The 19,956-nt window shown below is 36.1% G+C and overlaps 1 protein-coding gene across 1 annotated transcript in view; it reads right to left on the bottom strand.

Annotated features, from left to right (window-relative positions):
- Positions 1-2,955: 2,955 nt before the first annotated feature.
- The window catches only part of sccpdha.2 (saccharopine dehydrogenase a, tandem duplicate 2), a 19,205-nt gene continuing 2,204 nt past the window's right edge, over positions 2,956-19,956 (bottom strand). The window contains 12 exon segments of the mRNA NM_001114436.2: positions 2,956-3,579; positions 8,877-8,958; positions 9,043-9,154; positions 9,225-9,281; positions 9,378-9,399; positions 9,402-9,496; positions 10,998-11,115; positions 12,862-12,992; positions 13,116-13,165; positions 13,751-13,880; positions 15,176-15,256; positions 18,046-18,158. Coding sequence (NP_001107908.2) covers positions 3,489-3,579; positions 8,877-8,958; positions 9,043-9,154; positions 9,225-9,281; positions 9,378-9,399; positions 9,402-9,496; positions 10,998-11,115; positions 12,862-12,992; positions 13,116-13,165; positions 13,751-13,880; positions 15,176-15,256; positions 18,046-18,158 — 1,082 coding nt within the window. The 3' untranslated portion in view covers positions 2,956-3,488.

Raw genomic sequence — 19,956 nt, 5'->3', positions numbered from 1 at the left:
CTTGTTGATCATTTGGAAAAGTGGCAGAAGGTAGATTTCAATCTGTTGAACTGTCTCCCAATCATCACAAATACTGCAGAAGACCTTGGCACCCACATAGACCCAGGATTCTCTTAGAAATCAGTCAAGTTTGGTGAAAGCAAAAATTATGGTTTGGGGTTACATATTCAGTGTGGTGGCGTTCGGGAGATCCGCTAAGTGGATGACAACATCAACAGTCTGAGGTATCAAGACATTTGTGCTACCCATTACATCACAAACCACAGGAGAGGGCAAAATCTCCAGCAGGATAGCACTGCATACTTCAGCCTCCACATCAAAGTTCCTGAAAACAAAGAAGGTCGAGATGCTCCAGGATTGGCCAGCCCATTTATCAGACATCAATAATATTGAGCATGTCTGAGGTAAGATGAAGCAGGAGGCATTGAAGATGAAACCAAAGATTCTTGATGAACTCTGGGAGTCCTGCAAGAACTCTTTCTTTGCCATTCCAAATGACTTTATTAATAAGTTATTTGAGTCATTGCATAGATGTATGGATGCAGTCCTCCAAGCTCATGGGAGTCATACACAATATTCAATATTTTTCCACTACAGCATGATTTTACAGTCTATACTGGACATTATTCCTGTTAAGTGACAAGACTTTTGTCAGGCAGAGTCAGACCTTACTGTCCTAATTAAATCATTAGAATTCAAGGCATGACCATATTTTATTTTGGTAAAATAAGCGTAATCTGAGGGCGTTTGCCTTTGTCTTGCAAGTCTCAAACACAGCAGTTTTGCTGGCTGTCAGCTTAGTCAAACCGTGTTTGTTTACAATCAAATTTTGTCAGGTGGTGTATGTGTGTGTATAAATAAATAAATAAATATATATATATGTGTGTGTGTGTGTGTGTGTGTGTGTGTGTAAATATTAATTAACAATTAATGTATTTAATAATTATTAGCCTAAAATCTTTTAAACATCATCTAAATAATAAATACAGACATTTCAGTCCCAGCAATAAGATTTATTCACCAGGTCAAATTTTTGGTCAAAGACATCTCATTGCATTTACCTTTAAAACAGACCTGAACCATACAATTAGGAAATACAGCAATCATTACATGATATACAGGCCCGTACCCAGCCTGGTGAAAGGGATGGTTCTTTTTTTTCTCAAAAAGTAGACCTTTTTGCAGTTTTACGCTACAGTTTTTATTTAACTATGAGATATAAATACAGCATTTTAGTATTTTATTTATTTATTTATTTATTTATTGCTGGATTAGCTAGTCAGATGTCATCATAACAACACTTTTTGATGTAGGCTACTAAAAATATTTCATAAAAAACTGCAATAAAAAAATTAACAAGACTAATTTTTAAAATGCAAATTTATGATTAGGAATAAATAGCAATCTGTTAAGGTTTTAAAGTAAAAAACAAACAAACAGTAGCCTACTGTCATTTATTAGACAAAAAAAAAAAAAAAAAAAAAACTGGCCAGCACATTTAACTGTCCTCAGTCACAATTTGGCCATTTCAATAAAAAATTATAATTTAAACATAATAATAATAATGATAATAATATATTAATAAAACAAACAATTATAATGAATTCTTCAGAATTTTCTAGTCTCTTTGGTAAAAAAAAAAAAGTACAGTAGAAAATTTCTGGATATCAACATTAGCCAAAATATATTCAAATTAATCTAACATGGTCTGCTTCTGGTGCTTCACACAACCCTCGTCAGGCTCTCGGAAACTGACCTTTCTTTTGGACACAGGTTTGGGAGCAGCAGGAGCTGAGCTGTTTTCTCCTTCCAGAGAGACTCTCCTCTTCAAAATGGACACGAGCCCAGCAGCTGGAGTGATCTGACGGACGGAAACACAGAGAGACCACACGCTTTTCAGTCATTTATTTACAAATATCCGGAAAATATGTGCATAGATAGACTTTACCTGAAAATGCTGGACTTTTGGGCTGCCCAGGGTAACGAGAAAAAGCATAAAGGCAGAACATTTCATATGTAAGATTTCGTTTTTTTTTTTTAATACATTTTTGTATGTTACAAACTTTTGTGCTAAACATGTAACTTGATAATACAGTTACTCACTGGACCATAATGCAAAGTAGCACCAAATCGCACTAAACTCTAGGCTTATGGTAGTTTTGTTGAATAAAATCAGCAAACATGTAAATGAAATATGACAAGACACTGATGCCAGAAACTTTGTTGTCAGCTAAGTGAAGCAACTGCTTGTTTTTGAAGTAACTTATAAGGGTGACTGATAATGATAACACAGTGCCTTCCCCTCAATGTGCATACAGTCCACCCTCAATTATTGAATATTACAAATGTTATTTAGATCAGAAAGGTGGTTGTGCACATTGAGACGCAGGGATATTGATGGAGATTCATTCACAAACTGATTGCTCTCTTTGTTAGAATTAAAAGTGAAAGCAGAGGGGGGGTGGGGGGGGGGGGGGAGTGTTGCAAGACATGGGTTAGATCAAATTTAACAGGGAGGGAGGATAATACATATCCATGCACACAAACACACACTCTTTATCGGCATTACCTGTGTGGTCACTTATCCATCCATGAAAAGTGATGTAAAATTATAATTTTCATAATTTAAAAAAATATTTGCATATGACCACCGGAAATCTGTCTATATCCATGTCTATATCTCCGGATGGCCAGGCCTCCACTGCATTTTGGTCCCACATTTATTTCAAAGAGTACTACCCTGTACTAAAATAGCAGCTCTGTTGACGCATTCCTTCCAATAGACAACAATAGCGTAGGTGACGTCTAATGTAAATATCTATGGATTTTATAAGCTGAGACTTTGTTACATATTATAAAAGACAAAGCAAACAAAAACTGTATGAACATATGAACAATACAAAATACATTTTATCAGTAATATTAGACACACAGCTCTTAGCTTACATCTTGAAATACGGTTTGAGATGTTCTTTATTTTGTTACAAACAAACAAGAACAGTATTCTGCAATCTTTCAGACAATTCACTGGTTTATTGGTCTCTAAAACATTTTTTTCTTCTCATTTCTTGTATTAGTGCAGTTCTGCAATAGGATTCACAAATATAACAAATTACAATGACAAAAAAAAGCAGTGCTGGTTTCTTAAACCATTTTCTTTCAACCTTTGGGAGTGCTTGGAATATCTTTTTAAAGATGTCTGTCATCTGCGAGAGCTAGCATTTCTATTAGTGATAAAAACAACACGATTAATATCCAATTTTTAAACGGAATCGGCTGATCAAATGGAAAGATTTGTGCAAAATTCGCAGCCATCAGAACAAAGTGCATGCTAATAAACCATTCCAGTGTGCGCAGGCCAGCACACTAAACTGGAAACAGCCACACTGTATAGGAAGCTCCATATAGCAACGAGATTTCTCTGCGTTCAATCAAGCAAACGATTAGATGCTTTAGAAGCTGAGCTGGTTGTGCGTTTAATCTCCCACTTAAATGACAGAGAACTCGATGCCGTGTTTGTTGAGGCGTTTGATGAGGGTGGTCTTGGCAAATGTCGCTCCTGGAGTGTACACACCGCCACTGTGGAGGCAACCAATAACATGCATTCTGGATTTGAATCTGTGTCAGGTTATGCGCTCACACTTTACTATAAGGTTTCATTAGTTAACGTTAGTTCATGCATTTACTAACATGAACTAAGACGATACTCATACAGCATTTATTATTCATAGTTCAACATTCACTGATTCATTATTAAAATGCGAATTCCGGCGTGTTAACATTAGTTAGTGCACCACGAATTAACATGAACTAACAATAACTAACCAATACAATAATAAAGGTAATGTTCATTGTTTGTTCATGCAAGTAAATGCATTAGCTAATACAAGATTATTTTAAAGTGTTAACGATTATGCAATTCTTGCTGTGTTATAGACAAGAGATATCAGACTATACGGCCAATCATGGTTTGCTTTTTTTAATAAGGGCTCTTACACCTTTTCCATTGTCCAATTTAAGCTCCTTTCAAGCAGTTTCCACTTTCCAGGTGCATTTTCAGTTTTCAAACAAGTAGCAAAATGACATATGTACTGTACACACATGTACTCTCTACATGTATACATTTTATTACGTAAACCTTACTAGTACCAGGTTAACCCCCTTTTGCTTTAGAACAGCCTTAATCCTACGTGGCAGAGATTCAACAAGGTACTTGAAATATTACTCAGAGATTTTGGTCCATATTGACATGATAGTATCACGCAGTTGCTGCAGATTTGTCGTCTGCACATCCATGATGTGAGTCTTCCGTTCCACCACGTCCCAAAGATGCTCTCTTGGGTTGAGTCTGATGACTGTTGAGGCCATTTGAGTACAGTGAACTCATTGTCATGTTCAAGAAACCAGTCTGAGATGATTCGCGCTTGATGACAGCGCGTTATCCTGCTGGAAGTAGCCATCAGAAGATGCATACACTGTGGTTATAAAGGGATGGACATGGTCAGCAACAATACTCAGGTAGACTGTGGTGTTGACACAATCCTCAATTGGTACTAATGAGCCCAAAGTGTGCAAGAAAATATCCCCCACACTATTACACCACCACCAACAGCCTGAAGTGTTAATACAAGACAGGATGGATCCATACTTTCATGTTGTTGACGCCAAATTCTGACCCTACCACATGAATGTTGCAGCAGAAATCGAGACTCATCAGACCAGGCAACATTTTTCAAATCTTCTATTGTCCAATTTTGGTAAGCCTGTGTGAACTGTAGCCTCAGTTTCCTGTTCTTAGCTGACAGGAGTGGCACCCGGTGTGGTTTTCTGCTGCTGTAGCCCATCTACCTCAAGGTTGGATGTGTTGTGTGTTTAGAGATGGTCTTCTGCATACCTCGGTTGTAGCGAGTGGTTATTTGAGTTACTGTTGCCTTTCTATCAGCTTGAACCAGTCAAGCCATTCTCCTCTGACCTCTGACATCAACAAGGCATTTGCGCCCACAGAACTGCAACTCACTGAATATTTTCTCTTTTTCACTTTTCTTCCTTGTTCTGATGCTCGGTTTGAACTGCAGCTGATCGTCTTGACCATGTCTACATGCATAAATGCATTGAGTTGCTGCTATGTGATTGGATGATTAGAAATTTGTGTTAATGAGCAGTTAGACAGGTGTACCATAGCATTCAAGTAGTAGTATTAGTATTCTAATAAACATTTTTGATGGCATGTTTCTCCAAAGGCCAAGATCTTAAATGGCATTTACTCACATCTTAAGTGTCATCCTTCATTTTAAATTGATATTTATTTAAATTTCATGCATTGTTCAGAAATGAAGGGGTAACCTTTATTCAATTTGTCTTTTCTTATTGTTTAAGAAAAAGTTGCAGATAAAGAGACAAATTACACGACTCCAGAGTCTTCATTTGATGCAAAAATTTTTTATTAGATTCTATTTGATTTGATTTATATAGTTAAATATTATTACCCATTTAATAACATATATTATTACCAACCCGGGCTCATTGTGGAAACGTAGCCCCGCGGACGTTTCTGGGGACCGCGATTTACGTCCCGGGAGGTACGTATTCGAGCGTTTTTTGTTTTCGCGGATCCGCGAGAGGCCGCTGTGCGAGCTTTTTCGCGTCTCGGGCGCCTCTCGGGAGCATGCGCCGTTCGCGCCCGCGCCGTTCTCGCGCGAAAAGCCGCCGGATTGGGAAAAAAAAAAAAAAGAAAAAGCCCTCGTCTTCGATTTCGACCGCGTTTTCGGATCCCGCCGCGTTCTCCCCCTTATTTTTCGGATTCCGTTTTTCGTCTTACCTGATTTCTGGAACCTGCTGTTCCCCGGACTTGATCCCGGTCGTCGTCCACCGCGGCCGGCTCCGGCTCCTCCTCCTCCTCCGGGGCCTCCACTCCGCCGACGCAACGCTGTGAGCTAAGCGGACAAACTGATTGCATCGGGAAAGCCCTCCACTCGGAGGCGAGCCGTCGGCCGGCGAGGGCGAAGAGGAGGGGCGAAGCGGCGCCACACCACCCCGCAGCATTCGCTCGAAAAAAACCAAACGCCGCCTTTACGTACCTCCGGCCACGTAAATCGCGGTCTCCAGAAACGTCCGCGGGGCTACGTTTCCAGAATGAGCTTGGGTTGATTATTACTCATTGGCTGGCATCGATGAAGATGGCTGCCTCTGTGTCGTGCTCTGCAGTTGTTATTTTGTTTTTGTTAGTTTTTCCTGTCTTAAGTAACATTCCTACAATTAGTTTCACCAGAGACTAATTGTTGGACATTCAGATGCATACACCACCAAATATTTTTCCAGACTTGGACTTGTGATGTTTTGTTGGACATTGTAGTCGGCAGAGCCGCGGTGCTGCTTAAACGTTTTTAGGCACGCAGATGAGGGAAGCATGCAGGCGCGCTTGTGAAACTCAGATAGCGCGGATTTCTAACCTAGCATCCATCTAGCAAATCTCCGCTCTCTACCCAACAAAATAGACAAACCCATTCTGCTCTCTCAGACAAACAGGGATTTTTGCAGTCAGCTTCTCTGTGTTTCATGGCAATCTGGCTAAACGACACCATGGCGGACAACGTGCTTCACCTACCGGGCTATCAGCTGTTCAGAGTGGATCGTGACAAAGAATCGATGCGGAAATCGCAAGGTGGCGGGACGTGCTTTTACATAAAAGGTGGTGTACAGATGTAACAGTTTTACAAAAGATGTGCTGTTCAGATCTAGAGGCACTGTTTATTAACTGTAAGCGTATTAAAGGCTGATTCATACTTCTGCGTCAAACGCCGGCGTATGCTACGGCATTGACGCATAGCCCTTCGCCGTGCCCGTCAGTGTCGCTGACGTGCACCTCTCAAAAAATGTAACTACACGTCGGAACAATGCGTAGCGCAAGCTCTGTGATTGGTCGGCTTGGTAGCACTGACGAGTCTAGGCGGGACCGAAAGCCGCGTGAAGGGCCCGACCCCAATGGAGTGATTGTTTACAAGTGTGGAGTCCCGTGAAGGAGCTCCGGATGGAAAGTTTTGTTTTGGGTTTATCTCATAGTTAAAGTTGTTGCACGTCCGCCGGTTCCTGCCTCAAAATGAGCGTGTTTGAGCCACTTGTACATCCAGGAAGTGTTCAGGAAAAGCAAAACAGCAGCGAAGAAACTCGACACAGAGGAACATTTACACCTCACTGCCAACAAGCTTTTCGGAAGTGTTAATGCAGACCAACGGAGACAGCGCAGAAGTATAAATGCACGGCTACGGGCGTTGTATGCGCCGTGGGTTACGCCGGTCACTTGACGCAGAAGTATAAACCAGGCTTAACACCTCCACCACCCCCTGCCTCCCCCATACCTGCACTTCAGTTCAGTGAAGATGATGTGTGCCAGGTCTTCCAGAAACAAGAGGAAAAAAGCACCAGGCCCAGATTTTATAACATCAGGTCCATGGATGATGCAGTCAATATGGGACTGCATTATGTTCTGCAACACTAAGACAGACCAGGGACCTATGTGAGACCCCCAATGAGCATCATGGACAGCATTGTGGCAGCAGTGGAGTCATTCAGGTTTCTGGACACCACCATCTGTCAGGACCTGAAGTGGGACACTCACATTGAGACCACTGTTAAAAAAGCTCAACAAAGGCTGTACTTTCTTCGTCAGCTGAGGAAGTACAGCTGCTGAAACAGTTCTACACCTTCATGATTGAATCAGTCATCTGCACATCAATAACTGTCTGGTTTAGCTCAGCTACCAAATCCAACCTCAGAAGACTACTTCGAATAGTTCGGACTGCTGAGCGAATCATTGGTACAACCCTCCATACTCTCCAAAAACTGTGCTTATTTAAAGGGAGAAGAAGGGCAGCCAAAATCACTCTGGACCCCTCACACCCAGCACACTGCTTCTTTGAACTTTTCCCTTCTGGTCAACGCTAAAGAGCACTGCACACCAGAACAGCCCAACACAGAAACTGTTTCTTCCCTCAGGCAATCAATCTCATGAATACTTGATGATAATTGTGGAACCAACATCACTACTTGATATACACGTTTTATAAACATATCCACTTATTTAACAACACTCTTTAAATCATATCTGTCAACCCTCCCGTTTTTCCCGGGATTCTCCCGTATTTTACTGTTCTATCCTGCTATCATCCCGTAAAAGTATTTTCCCATACTTCTCCCGTATTTTCAGTCTTTTTCTGAACAGCCGATCCTCCCTATACTCAACCATACCGCCGAACCAACAGGGGTCGCCCCTTGCTCTAAAACATGAGCCTTCTGTGCTTTCGCTTAGTTTAGGAATGAAAACTCTTATAAATAAATATTAAAAACGGCGCGATTCCATTTCCTTTTGATTACAGGTGCCATCGCCCATCCTATACAATCCTCAAAACAGTCATATAATGGTCGGGGGAATCCCTTATTATGGTGGGCATATCCCTTATTTTCACATCCCAATGTTGACAGGTATGCTTTACATGCCAATTTACACATAACAGCTGCACATATAACATTATAATAAGTAATATACCTGTGCATACACTTGTCAATTGGTATATTTGCATTCACTTCTTACTTCTAATTTTAAAATATATTTATTATCTGTTTTTTGTCCTGTCTCTGTAATTCTGTTGCACTGTAAAAGCTCTGTCACGAAAACAAATTCCTCCTATGTGTGAACATACCTGGCAATAAAGCTCTTTCTGATTCTGTTATGAAAGCAACACACTTACATTTTTAAGCAATTTATACAAAATCAAAGCACTTTTCAAAATTTTCCTGTACGAACTCGGTTTAATGATGTGCCCAATGCATGATGTGTGCATAATGTTATTAGAAAGTGTAAATAAGTTGGCAGAGCTCACGTTTGTGGAAGGGAGTCTGGTTCATTCAACATAGTAATGGCTGCTTGAACCATAGTGATCGGTGTGGTGACATATCCTATCTCTAAAAAACAACACACACAAAATAGATTTTAGAATTAAGAATTGAATCAGCTTTCGTTTTTGCTAATATGAACTAATACAGTACCTGGTCCTTTGACCTCAGTACGGATCTTGCCATTGGGTTTGCCCTTGCTAGGGTCCTGGCCTTCAGTGTAACCGTCTCCCAAAAAGATGAAGTGGAAAGAAACGTCCTCCATCTGAAGTGCACATCTCACATTTAAATGAAGGAACTGTGATCCTGCAAGATGATACAACTGATAATCTGACCTGTTTTTTAGTAGGACCCTCTGTGGAGAAGAAGCCGAATGAGAAGAACTCTGGATACTGTGGGTTGAAGTATAAATGTGAATAAGATCCCCAAACGACATCGACTTTAAAACAAATGCATTAATGTTGATTCCACACATCCATATGTTTTACCTTAATGAGGAGTTTTCTGCCAAACTGCACAACGCAAGAAACCAGAACATAAATCCACCGATGAGAAATTTGAAAACGTTGGAAATCCCACCAATACCTGCGTACGCCCCGTACTGAACCTGTAAACACAAAATAAAAAACAATATGTATGGCAATCAAATTCATATTGCAGCAATCGTAATTAAATCAAGAAAGATGCCACATTTAGAAAAGATTACTGACTAAGTCATAAAGGAAAATGACCCTATAATTTATTCTTAAGGCATCCTCAGCGTATACACTGATAAACTGATTCATTGCATTTACTCAATTTCTTAAGGAAAGTGGTTGCAAACAATTTATTTAGACTGAATTTAAACAAAGTTGAACATTACTTAATTTAATTTGTTTTGTTTAAATTTAGCCCATATAAACTTTTTTTTCAGTGTAGGACGCTCTTCTTTCAGATTGTATCCTGTCCCTTTCATATTGTAGAATTGTGTTGGGTGATGTCCACTTTTTTAAAGCTTGCAAAAGTGCTTAAATCTGTTGTAAAACTAACCTTTAATGCATCTCTTATGAAGCGGATCAACGTGTTTTGCAACAAAAATATTTCGAAATGTTAAATGATAAACTTCAAGAGGCTGCTTATGTGCATTTTGGACAACTTCTTGACTGATCGTTGACTCCACATGACATATGTTTGTTTGTTTACCACAGAAGACAACAACAAATAAGAAAACTTGTTGGCTTGGCGTTACGTTATGCAGTAAACATAAATGTTATAATCAGGGCTTAACATTAACTTTTTTGACCACCAACCAGCCACTGTGGCTAGTAGTTTTTCAACATTACAAGCCACTCGTCATTTTCACTAGCCACAATTTGCATTTTAAATGCATACATTTGACTTTGACATGCCTAAAATGAGTTCATTTACATTTTGCGTTATGTCCACATGAGTCCTCATTCATTTCACTTTTTGTGTGTTGTATGACCTTGCTCAGTGAGCATGAGCAAATGGTTTGTGTTTTCATAGTGTCGCTTTGCAATTAGCTCTTGTTTCACAAGACTTTTCAGGGCTCAACACTAAGGATTTACCTATTTTTTTCTCTGGCCACACCACAAATAAACAAATAAATTAACAATTTCTCAGTTACAAATTTTAAATAATTTTTTTTTTTTTAAAACAAGCAAAATATAGCTGTATAACTTTTTACTGAACAAGACTTTTCTTTAAAAAAACAATTGACTTTTTAAAAATAATTGTTTTCAAAATTAAATTTTTCTCTAGAATTGTATTTGTTGTATGGTTGAGTAGAGAACCCCCACACCAAACATTTGTTTTTAATTTTGGTCTATCTGGCAAAGAAATGTATACTTTTATTGTGGTCATCTCCTCAGGTGCCTTCCTTTCAAATGTGGTCGTCTCAAGTATGTGTGTTATTTCCACTTGAGAAACTCACTTATGATATACATCAAAAGTCAGATGACTTTTGGCAGCTATGGACACCTTTTTGGCATTACATCAATAATTTCTCCTGAATTTCTATTCTATAGTATATATTTTTTGCTCCTAGCTTGACTGTATTTCCATGTTTACTTGTTTGTATGTCTACCCCTTTTATTATTTTCATATACCGGAGTTTCATTGAGTTCTTCATGCAGATAACGCTGGGTCCTTTTCACCACTGATGGATCTGTGCCAATGAAGGGAATTGCATACTGCTGTACCTCACTACTGTAAAACAGCAAACCCCTGGAGAGAGAGAGAAATTCAAGTTTTGTACATTAATCCTTTCCTATAGATCATCTATACAGCCATTTAAAATGCATAGATATACCAGGGTTTCTACTGGTTTCACCTAGTCAAATTTAAGACCTTTTTAAGACCATTATGAATAAAATTTCAGACTTATACAGGGCTAAGCTCTAAGGATTTTTTTAATGGCTAGGTTGGGTCAGTGGAATTTTTTTTACTTGCCCCATTTAAAAAAAAAATAATGAATTTTTCTTAAGCCCCGGTTAGATCACACAATTTTTATTGTCGGTTACGAAAGTCAGTGTGTCAGATTATGCGATTTTTTTCTTGACAAAATCTTGACTCGTCATGGGTAACAAATGTGCCAGACTACACATTCCTTCACCATCCGTCATCCCGTGACATCTACGACGAGCATTATTTCCCAATGCAGTCACAAGTGTTGATATAACAATATTTCTTTTTGAAACAAATTTCGTTTGTTATAATGAATTTATCTTAATTCTTAATTCTAATGTTTCTTAATTCTAATGTATTTTTTTTGTTGGTCAGTTATCTACTAGATATACAAGAATATCGAAGAACCTTTGAGGTGAAGTGCTTCAAAACATGTCCGCTATATGCTTCAGTGCCAAAACACGAATTGTCATGAGATTTTGTTGCTTTGTTAAATAAAATAATAATCTACCTTAAATAAAATTAAAGTGAAATATTCACAATTTCAGAGAAGCCTACATTAAATTGTCTTCACTCTTAATGACAAATTTGAATAAGCAGGACAGGCTTTTAATATGTATTCGCAGCACTAAACAGGTTTCCGGATTACCTCGGAAGAACAAACTCTGAGGGAAGGATTAGAGAACTCAGAAACTGGTTGTGAGAATGGAGATGTCTGCATTTTTGTGCCAGTCTGTCAGATACAATTGCCTAAAACGCCTTAATATTTTAGAAAAATAGTTATAATTTGCATAACCAATGTAAATATCCAGCCTATTTTTTTTATTACCTGACCGGTGCATTAACGGCAGCACTCGCTCAGATAACGAGAAATTCTGTGCTCCTAATGCACAGTGTCACCCTTGTGACGGAACTTTAATTAAAAAATTAAACATGCTATACTTTCTGCGATAGTGTCGTGAGGCATCGCAGGCATGGTATTGGTTGTCGTGAATATGCCATATTACACAAGAAGAAATAATTGAATCTTGTGTCACGATGCTCATTTGTCGTTTACGAATCCTCACAACACCCAATGTCAAGGAAATCATGCCAAAATCGTGCCAAAGTCGTGTGATCTGACCGGGGCTAAAAGTTTAATTAAGATGGATTGCTGCTGATTGGATGGGTGTTGGCCAATTGGGTAGCTTTACATGGACATAGTAAAATTAAGACCGATTTAAAATATTTTATGACCAACCATGCAATATTTCAGTACATTATAAACTTTTGCTTTTGAAATTTAAGACCTTACTGACAACTCAAAATATAGTTTATTTAACAAGGATGCTTATAGCCTGTAAAAAGAGGAGGAGCTACTCTTTGTCCCACCTTGTCTTGGTGTTTCAGTTGAAAATACGCCATACATCTAACAAAAATACACATTCTCAAAGCACTTCACAGGACCTTTAAATTAATTGGGTAAAGAGAGGCTAAAAAGGGTCATAAAAAGCTGCATCTTTGGTGCAAAACCCCTATACTGCAAATACATATGATACAAAGTCTGTTTGCTGTTGCTGTACACACTTCCGTTTGATTTTTGGCCCGACCACAGGAAGAGGCTTGTGACCAAACTTCTTCCTGAGGCTTTTCAACTTGCCCTTGTCTGCTAAACCATAGATGGCAGACTGCCAGGTACCATCATTAAGGCAGCCTCCCTGTGGACACATGATGTGGATCAGCTGAGATTCACTTAAAAGGCTTTAAAAAAACATTGATTTTCAAGTGTTCAGATCTTTATATCTTGTAGATTTTAGGTTTAAAACACAAAAAACACCAACCTCTGGGCCTGAGCCTAGAGTCAGAAAGCTGTCAACTGCTGTCAGTGTCCCTGAAAATAAAATAAACAGCATTCATATTATTTCAAACATTTCACTTAGATGTCAAATTAATGTATATATAATAAATGCTTATGAGGACTCTTATGTGGCTTATGTAATCATAAAAAAGCAGCAAAAACTCTTTTCCACCACAATGATTATTTAATAACTGAACACTGAAAACTTCCGAGCACCAAATCCGAACAATTAGAACAATTTCTGAAGGATCATGTGACACTGAAGACTGAGGTACTATCACAGAAAGAAGTTACATTTACAGATATTTGAAATTGTTTTAATAGATCACAATACTGGGGTTTTACCTGTATTTTTAATCAAATATTCTGCCTTGGAGATATCAAGAGACCTTTTTAAAAAGTAAAATAACCCTTAATTGATCCAAACATTTGACCTCCAGTATCGTTTGCTACAGATTATTAATAAAGTATAAAAAGTGTAATATAATATAACATAATATAATATAATATAATATAATATAATATAATATAATATAATATAATATAATATAATATAATATAATATAATATAATATAATATAATATAATATAATATAATATAATATTTGCCAAACATACCTTTAAACTGGTCGCGGGTGTAGATGACACCCATGTCTGCAGGAATGGAGTCGAAACCACAGCTTCCCACAATGTAGACCCCCTTATCAGCAGCCTGGTCATGGTAGTTTAGCTGCATCCCCTCCAGAAACTAAAACCAATATGATGTTCAACAAAACTATCAAAACAGAGCCCATTTATATGATACACATTCCTGATTGAGATATTTTATTGTGTGTAGTTAAATAAATACGACACTAAAACCACTAATGTGTGTCTGTTATGGCATTAAACACCCATTAAAATGATTCGTTCAAAATAACTGAATTATTTAGAAATAAAGCAAGTGTTTCTAAATGCATCGAGTCCCTGACAAATAGTTAAATTTGTGCTTATTGAACGATTATATGCCGCTAATATTTACTGTATGAAGACGGTGCTCTTGCTTGAGTGATATATATCTTACAATTAGCCACATTTATACAAAGAATATTGCTGCACCCGAAAATCGCTTATTTCACTACAATATAGCACATGAGAAACATTAAGTGAGCGAGTGTGTTCAAATTCATAATGTTTAAAAAACAGTAGGAGAGAAGTACTGGATGACCTATTTCTTCCAGCAGAAAAAGGTGCATCTGATGGACTCTTTACTATCCCATAAGGCCATGTGACAGGATTTATTAATGGGAATGAAACGACGCAACTGACATCGTAAAACATTTGACAAAGACGAAATTGCAGACGTAGAACATCAGAATTCCAATCATACTCATAATAATACTATATACAACATACTTTTTCAACGGTCGCATCATCAGTCGATCATGTTGGAGAAAACTAATGTGAACAATATCACTGACCTGAATGAATATAGCATTTATTGCTGATTATTGCTTCTGGAAATGAAAATGATGTAATTTTGTCATCTTTTGGCCTGTACTAATTGGTTGAACCAGAAAAAAAAAAAAAAAAGTCAAATTTAGTCTTTTTGGGTCTTTTTTGTACTAAAGACCCAAAAGTTATAACAAATCAAGCAAATGTATAAATAAAACCTTTTAAATTCAGTTTGTCAATATATTATATCCTTTTGCTTACTAAGACCTTCTCTATATAATTTAGCACCTTACATATGTTTTTACATCATTTACACAGATTAATAAGCAGACCAATGTATCTATAATGGCCACGCATACCGGTAACTGACAAAATTTAGGTGCAAGTGAAAACACTAACTTTTAATCAAAATGGCTTTTAAATAACTTTTCTTTACCCTCATTTGTTGCATATCATATGTCTCTCAGGCAAATATTACTAATATACATATTATTGAAATAAATGGGTTACGATGACATCGGGATGACTGAAATATAGTTTCAATCTTTAATGAAAATAAATAAGTACTGTAAATAAATAATATAAGTGTCAGAGTGTCAGGAAAAGCACCTGTGGTTCTCCAGAGATATCAAGGCAGTGAGCTCCGTTCTCCACACAAGACTTCACAACAGATTCACCAAAAAACCTATACTGTAAAAATAAAAATAAGTGTAGGTAAATAAATCTAAAACCTTTTTTTTCTTCAGCATAGATTTCTGCACTGATTTCTGAAGAATTATGTGACACTGAAGACTGGAGTATTGATGCTGAAAATTCACAACAAAAGGAATTAAGTTACACGTTAAACTATATTATAACTAGGCCCACACGAAATCTGTGTGCAGAAATCCGCAGATTTTTAGCCCATCATTGATTCTATTTATTTACTTGTGTAAATTTAAATTCATTCAGTTTTTAATTTATTTTCAGAAATATTATTGACAAATATGAAAGTGTTCATTTAATTTACTTACAATAAAGTTTAGTCATATTTATAAAGTCATTTTCTCTGTCTTTCAGTAGATGCAATATATGAGAGGTTTGCTTTGTTTACAAAATAAGTGGATCTAGAAAGATTTGCAATATGAACATTAAATAAAAGTTAAAAAAAACAATATTATTTTTCATTTCATTTATTAAGTTTTTAGTTATGATACTCCCCAAATAATTCCACATAAATCTGCAGTTTTTAAAAAAAATTCAGCAGAAATAGCTAAAACTGTCCACAGATTCCGTCTGGCCCTAATCATAACTAAAATATATTCTAAATTGTAATTTTTTTATAAATGTATTTCATATTCAGTGTTGGGAAAAGTTACTTTACAAAGTAATGCATTACAATATTGAGTTACTCCACAAAAAAGTCACTTTTGAGTTACTTTTTCATACATGACGGAGGCTTGATCTCTTTCAGAACTAAACAGGTTCTTTTCTTTTTTTTTTTAATAGAGGAGCTCTGCATTTTATGACACACGGTATAACATTCATATACCCTAAAAAAAAATGAATAAAAAATTTAATAATGTTCATTCATTCATTCATTTTCTTGTCGGCTTAGTTCCTTTATTAATCCGGGGTCGCCACAGTGGAATGAACCGCCAACTGATCCAGCAAGTTTTTTTACGCAGCGGATGCCCTTCCAGTCGCAACCCATCTCTGGGAAACACCCACACATACTCATTCACCCACACTCATATACTACGGACAATTAAGCCTACCCAACTCACCTGTACTGCATGTCTTTGGACTGTGGGGGAAACCGGAGCACCCGGAGGAAACCCAACAGGGAGAACATGCAAACTCCACACAGAAACGCCAACTGAGCCAAGGTTCAAACCAGCTACCTTCTTGCTGTGAGGCGACAGCACTACCTACTGCGCCACTGCATCGCCTACTGAATAATGTTACCTCTGGAAAACTTCCTGACGCTATACATGCAGTATATACAGATTAATGAAAGTTGTTGTATCCCTTTGAATTATTGTCACTGTCCATTGAAACTATCCCTTTTTCTTCCATGTCTTCAGAATAATGAGAATACTTCCTCCACAGAAATGTAAGACTCTGCCATCTTGTTTTTTGTCTGTTCCCGCAGGAAGCACATTTACTCATTGAGTGTGATTTAACATGATTTCACTAATTTTAATTCAGCAAACTATTTTTAAAGCGTATTAATAATCTAAAAAGTACATTAAGTTACATTTTTAAAAAAGGTAAATAAAAAAATGATTACCTATTTTTTTAAAGTAATGCATTACTTTACTTGTTACTTAGAAAAGTAATATTATTATGTCATTTGCGTTACTTGTAATGCGTTATCCCAGCACTGTTCATATTTTACTGTATGTTTCATCAAAATAAAAATGCTGGCAGACTATAAACTTACTGACACAAACTTTTGAATAATAGTGTACATATTATTACACAATATGTATAGTTATCTAAAAAAAAAACCTGAAAAAACAATCCTCACTAATACGGTTAAAGTAAGAATTATAATAATTCATTAATACTAAGAAGAATTGTTAGCCCCAATGTATATTTTTCCCCAATTTCTGTTTAACGGAGAGAAGATTTTTTCAACACATTTCTAAACATAATAGTTTTAATAACTCATTTTTGATAACTGATTTATTTTATCTTTGCCATGATGACAGTAAATAATATTTTACTAGATATTTTTTAAGATATTACTATTCAGCTTAAAGTGACATTTAAAGACTAAACTAGATTAATTAGGCAAGTTAAGGTAGTTAGGCAAGTCATTAGACATATGAAGAATAATATTTACCTTAAAATGGTTAAAAAAATTAAAACCTTCTTTTATTCTAGATGAAATTTTAAAAAAATTCTTCAGAAGAAAACAATACTATAGGAAATACTGTGAAAAATGTCTTGCTCTGCCACAACCTTAATTTCCATATATGTTTGCTATACGTTGTTTTTCTTAGTTGAATTTACTTGGTGTGACAGGTGGCTGAATATGTAACATGTAACATATGTATGTGTAGTGTGAAGTGTGTTCTTTGTTCTTGGCTGTTGAACTATAAAAAAGGTTGAATTATATAAAAAAAAGAAAAATGTCTTGCTCTGTTAAACATCATTTGGAAAATATTTGAAAAAGTAAAATAAAACTAATAATTTTGACTTCAACTGTATAGGACATAAAATGTATTTATTTTTTTTCAAAATTGAAGATGATCTAAAAAGCCTCATGCCAGGCTCAAAGTGCAAACTTCATTATCTTGTTATAGGAGAGCAGAATTGCACCACCACACATAATCACACACACTTATCAGCCTGATGTAGCAAGCTTTGCAAACATCATGGTGCTATATTTCAATAAATAAACGTATCATTACCTTATGCTTTATGACAAATCAACTATATAAAAAAGGCTGCCCCCACACACATAATAAGCGATTGAGGATGGTACTTACAGGCCCAACACAGCTGAGCACAATGACAGCCTGTTTGCACATGGCAGCCAGTGACTCCTGATCACTGACATCTGCAACTATAATATCCACCTCAGTCTTCAGCTCCGGTTTACCTGAGGACAAACATTTCAGACATCGTGATTAGAATATACTGCACATTCAGTGTAATTATGCAAACAATACTGGGTTGTATTTAAGGCAAATTTATTCGTTGGCATGATGAATGCACTGAAGAGATGCAAAGATAGTCTAGGTCAAATTTAAAAATTTCATCAATAATTTAGTATTTTAATATAATAAATCTAAATATATTCAATATATGTATGTATATATGTATATATATATATATATATATATATATATATATATATTATTTTTTTTTTTTTTTTTGGTTCTGGGGTTTTTGTGTAACTTGCAGGTCAAATGCAGGTTTATTAAACAGGATGGTCAGGCAAGCAATGATCAACACAGGAGGAAACAGATGTATGAGAACAATCCAGAGTCATAGTCAAAGGCAGGCAGACGGTCAGAGGCAGGCAGCAAACAGGATTAAACAAATAAACAAGGCAAGGATCAAAAACAAGGTAAAGCAAGACAAAATAAATGTATTGTAATGTCACTATACAGATAACAAGACTCAGCAATGTGTGTCTCAAAGTGAGCCATATATGTGTGTGTAATCAGTACTTGCAATCAGTCAGGATCAGGAACCGGTTGTGTGTGTATTGCATCACTGGGATCTGTAGTCCATAACATGGCGGATTTGTAGTTTTTGTGAGTTTGAATGTTTTTCAGCGACCTCTGGTGGTTAGATCGCTGGGGATCATGACATATATATATATATATATATATATATATATATATATATATATATATATATATATATATATATATATATATATATATATATATATATATATATATATATATATATATATATTTTAGCCAAACTAAAATAAATAAAACTTTTTCCAGAGGAAGACAAAATATATGAGGAAATATATCTTTTTTTTCTGCTAAAGAAAACAGCATTATGTTTTTTATTGTGGTACTTTGACTTAAGCCTGTTATGGATGAATAAAAATGATGCTAAAGACATGAGCTGATGACAAGTCACTTTTCTAATGATTGATTAACTGAATTATTCATTCAAACAATTTATTCAAAACAGCTGATTCATTTTTAGCAAATAAATGACAAACCATTGAAAAAATCAATTGATTTGCTCATAATCACAATAATTCAAACCAAAGATGGACAAATACTTTCTATATTGACAGAAAGTCAATACCACATTTGCACTTTCATTGATTAAACCATCCCTGAAGACCAAGTATAAACAATGCAACATCCTATGAATATGTTACAGCAGAAAAGTATTACCTTCTCAAGATTAAGGATGATTTTGGTTTAGTTAAAAGCACTGAAGATCGAGTTCAGTCCAATATAGATGCGTCAGTGCAACCCTTCTAACATATTCAGATCTTTGCCAAGTTTGCCACTCCTACAGTTTACAGTTTCCTCTTGTACTTATGATAAAAGTAGAACAAAATTTAGATGCAGAATATGATTCAGTAGATCCCTTATATCAAAAATAAGAAAAGGTGAATGTTTTATATCTTACAAGATAAAAATGTTCAATCTTTGGCTGTGTAATTGAAATACAGATTTTTTTTGGCAGATTTTTAATTTAGCAGATTTTTAATGTTTTTTTATTTCAGTAATTGTATTTTTAAATAAAAATTATATGTGCTTTTATCACATTTTCCCCACTTTTAGCTTTTATTTATTTTCATGTTTGTACTTTTATTTTAGTTAGTGGCCATTACACTGAGAATTGATGCAATAATAATAACCTTGTCAAAGTACATGTCTTAAAATCTTTTGCAAACTTTAAAACCCAGAGGTATG

Source organism: Danio rerio, chromosome 17, assembly GCF_052040795.2.
Source record: "Danio rerio strain M-AB ecotype USA chromosome 17, GRCz13ab, whole genome shotgun sequence".
NCBI lineage: Eukaryota > Metazoa > Chordata > Actinopteri > Cypriniformes > Danionidae > Danio > Danio rerio.
Note: the sequence above shows the minus strand (reverse complement) of the source record. Positions and strands in the feature narration are given on the sequence as shown.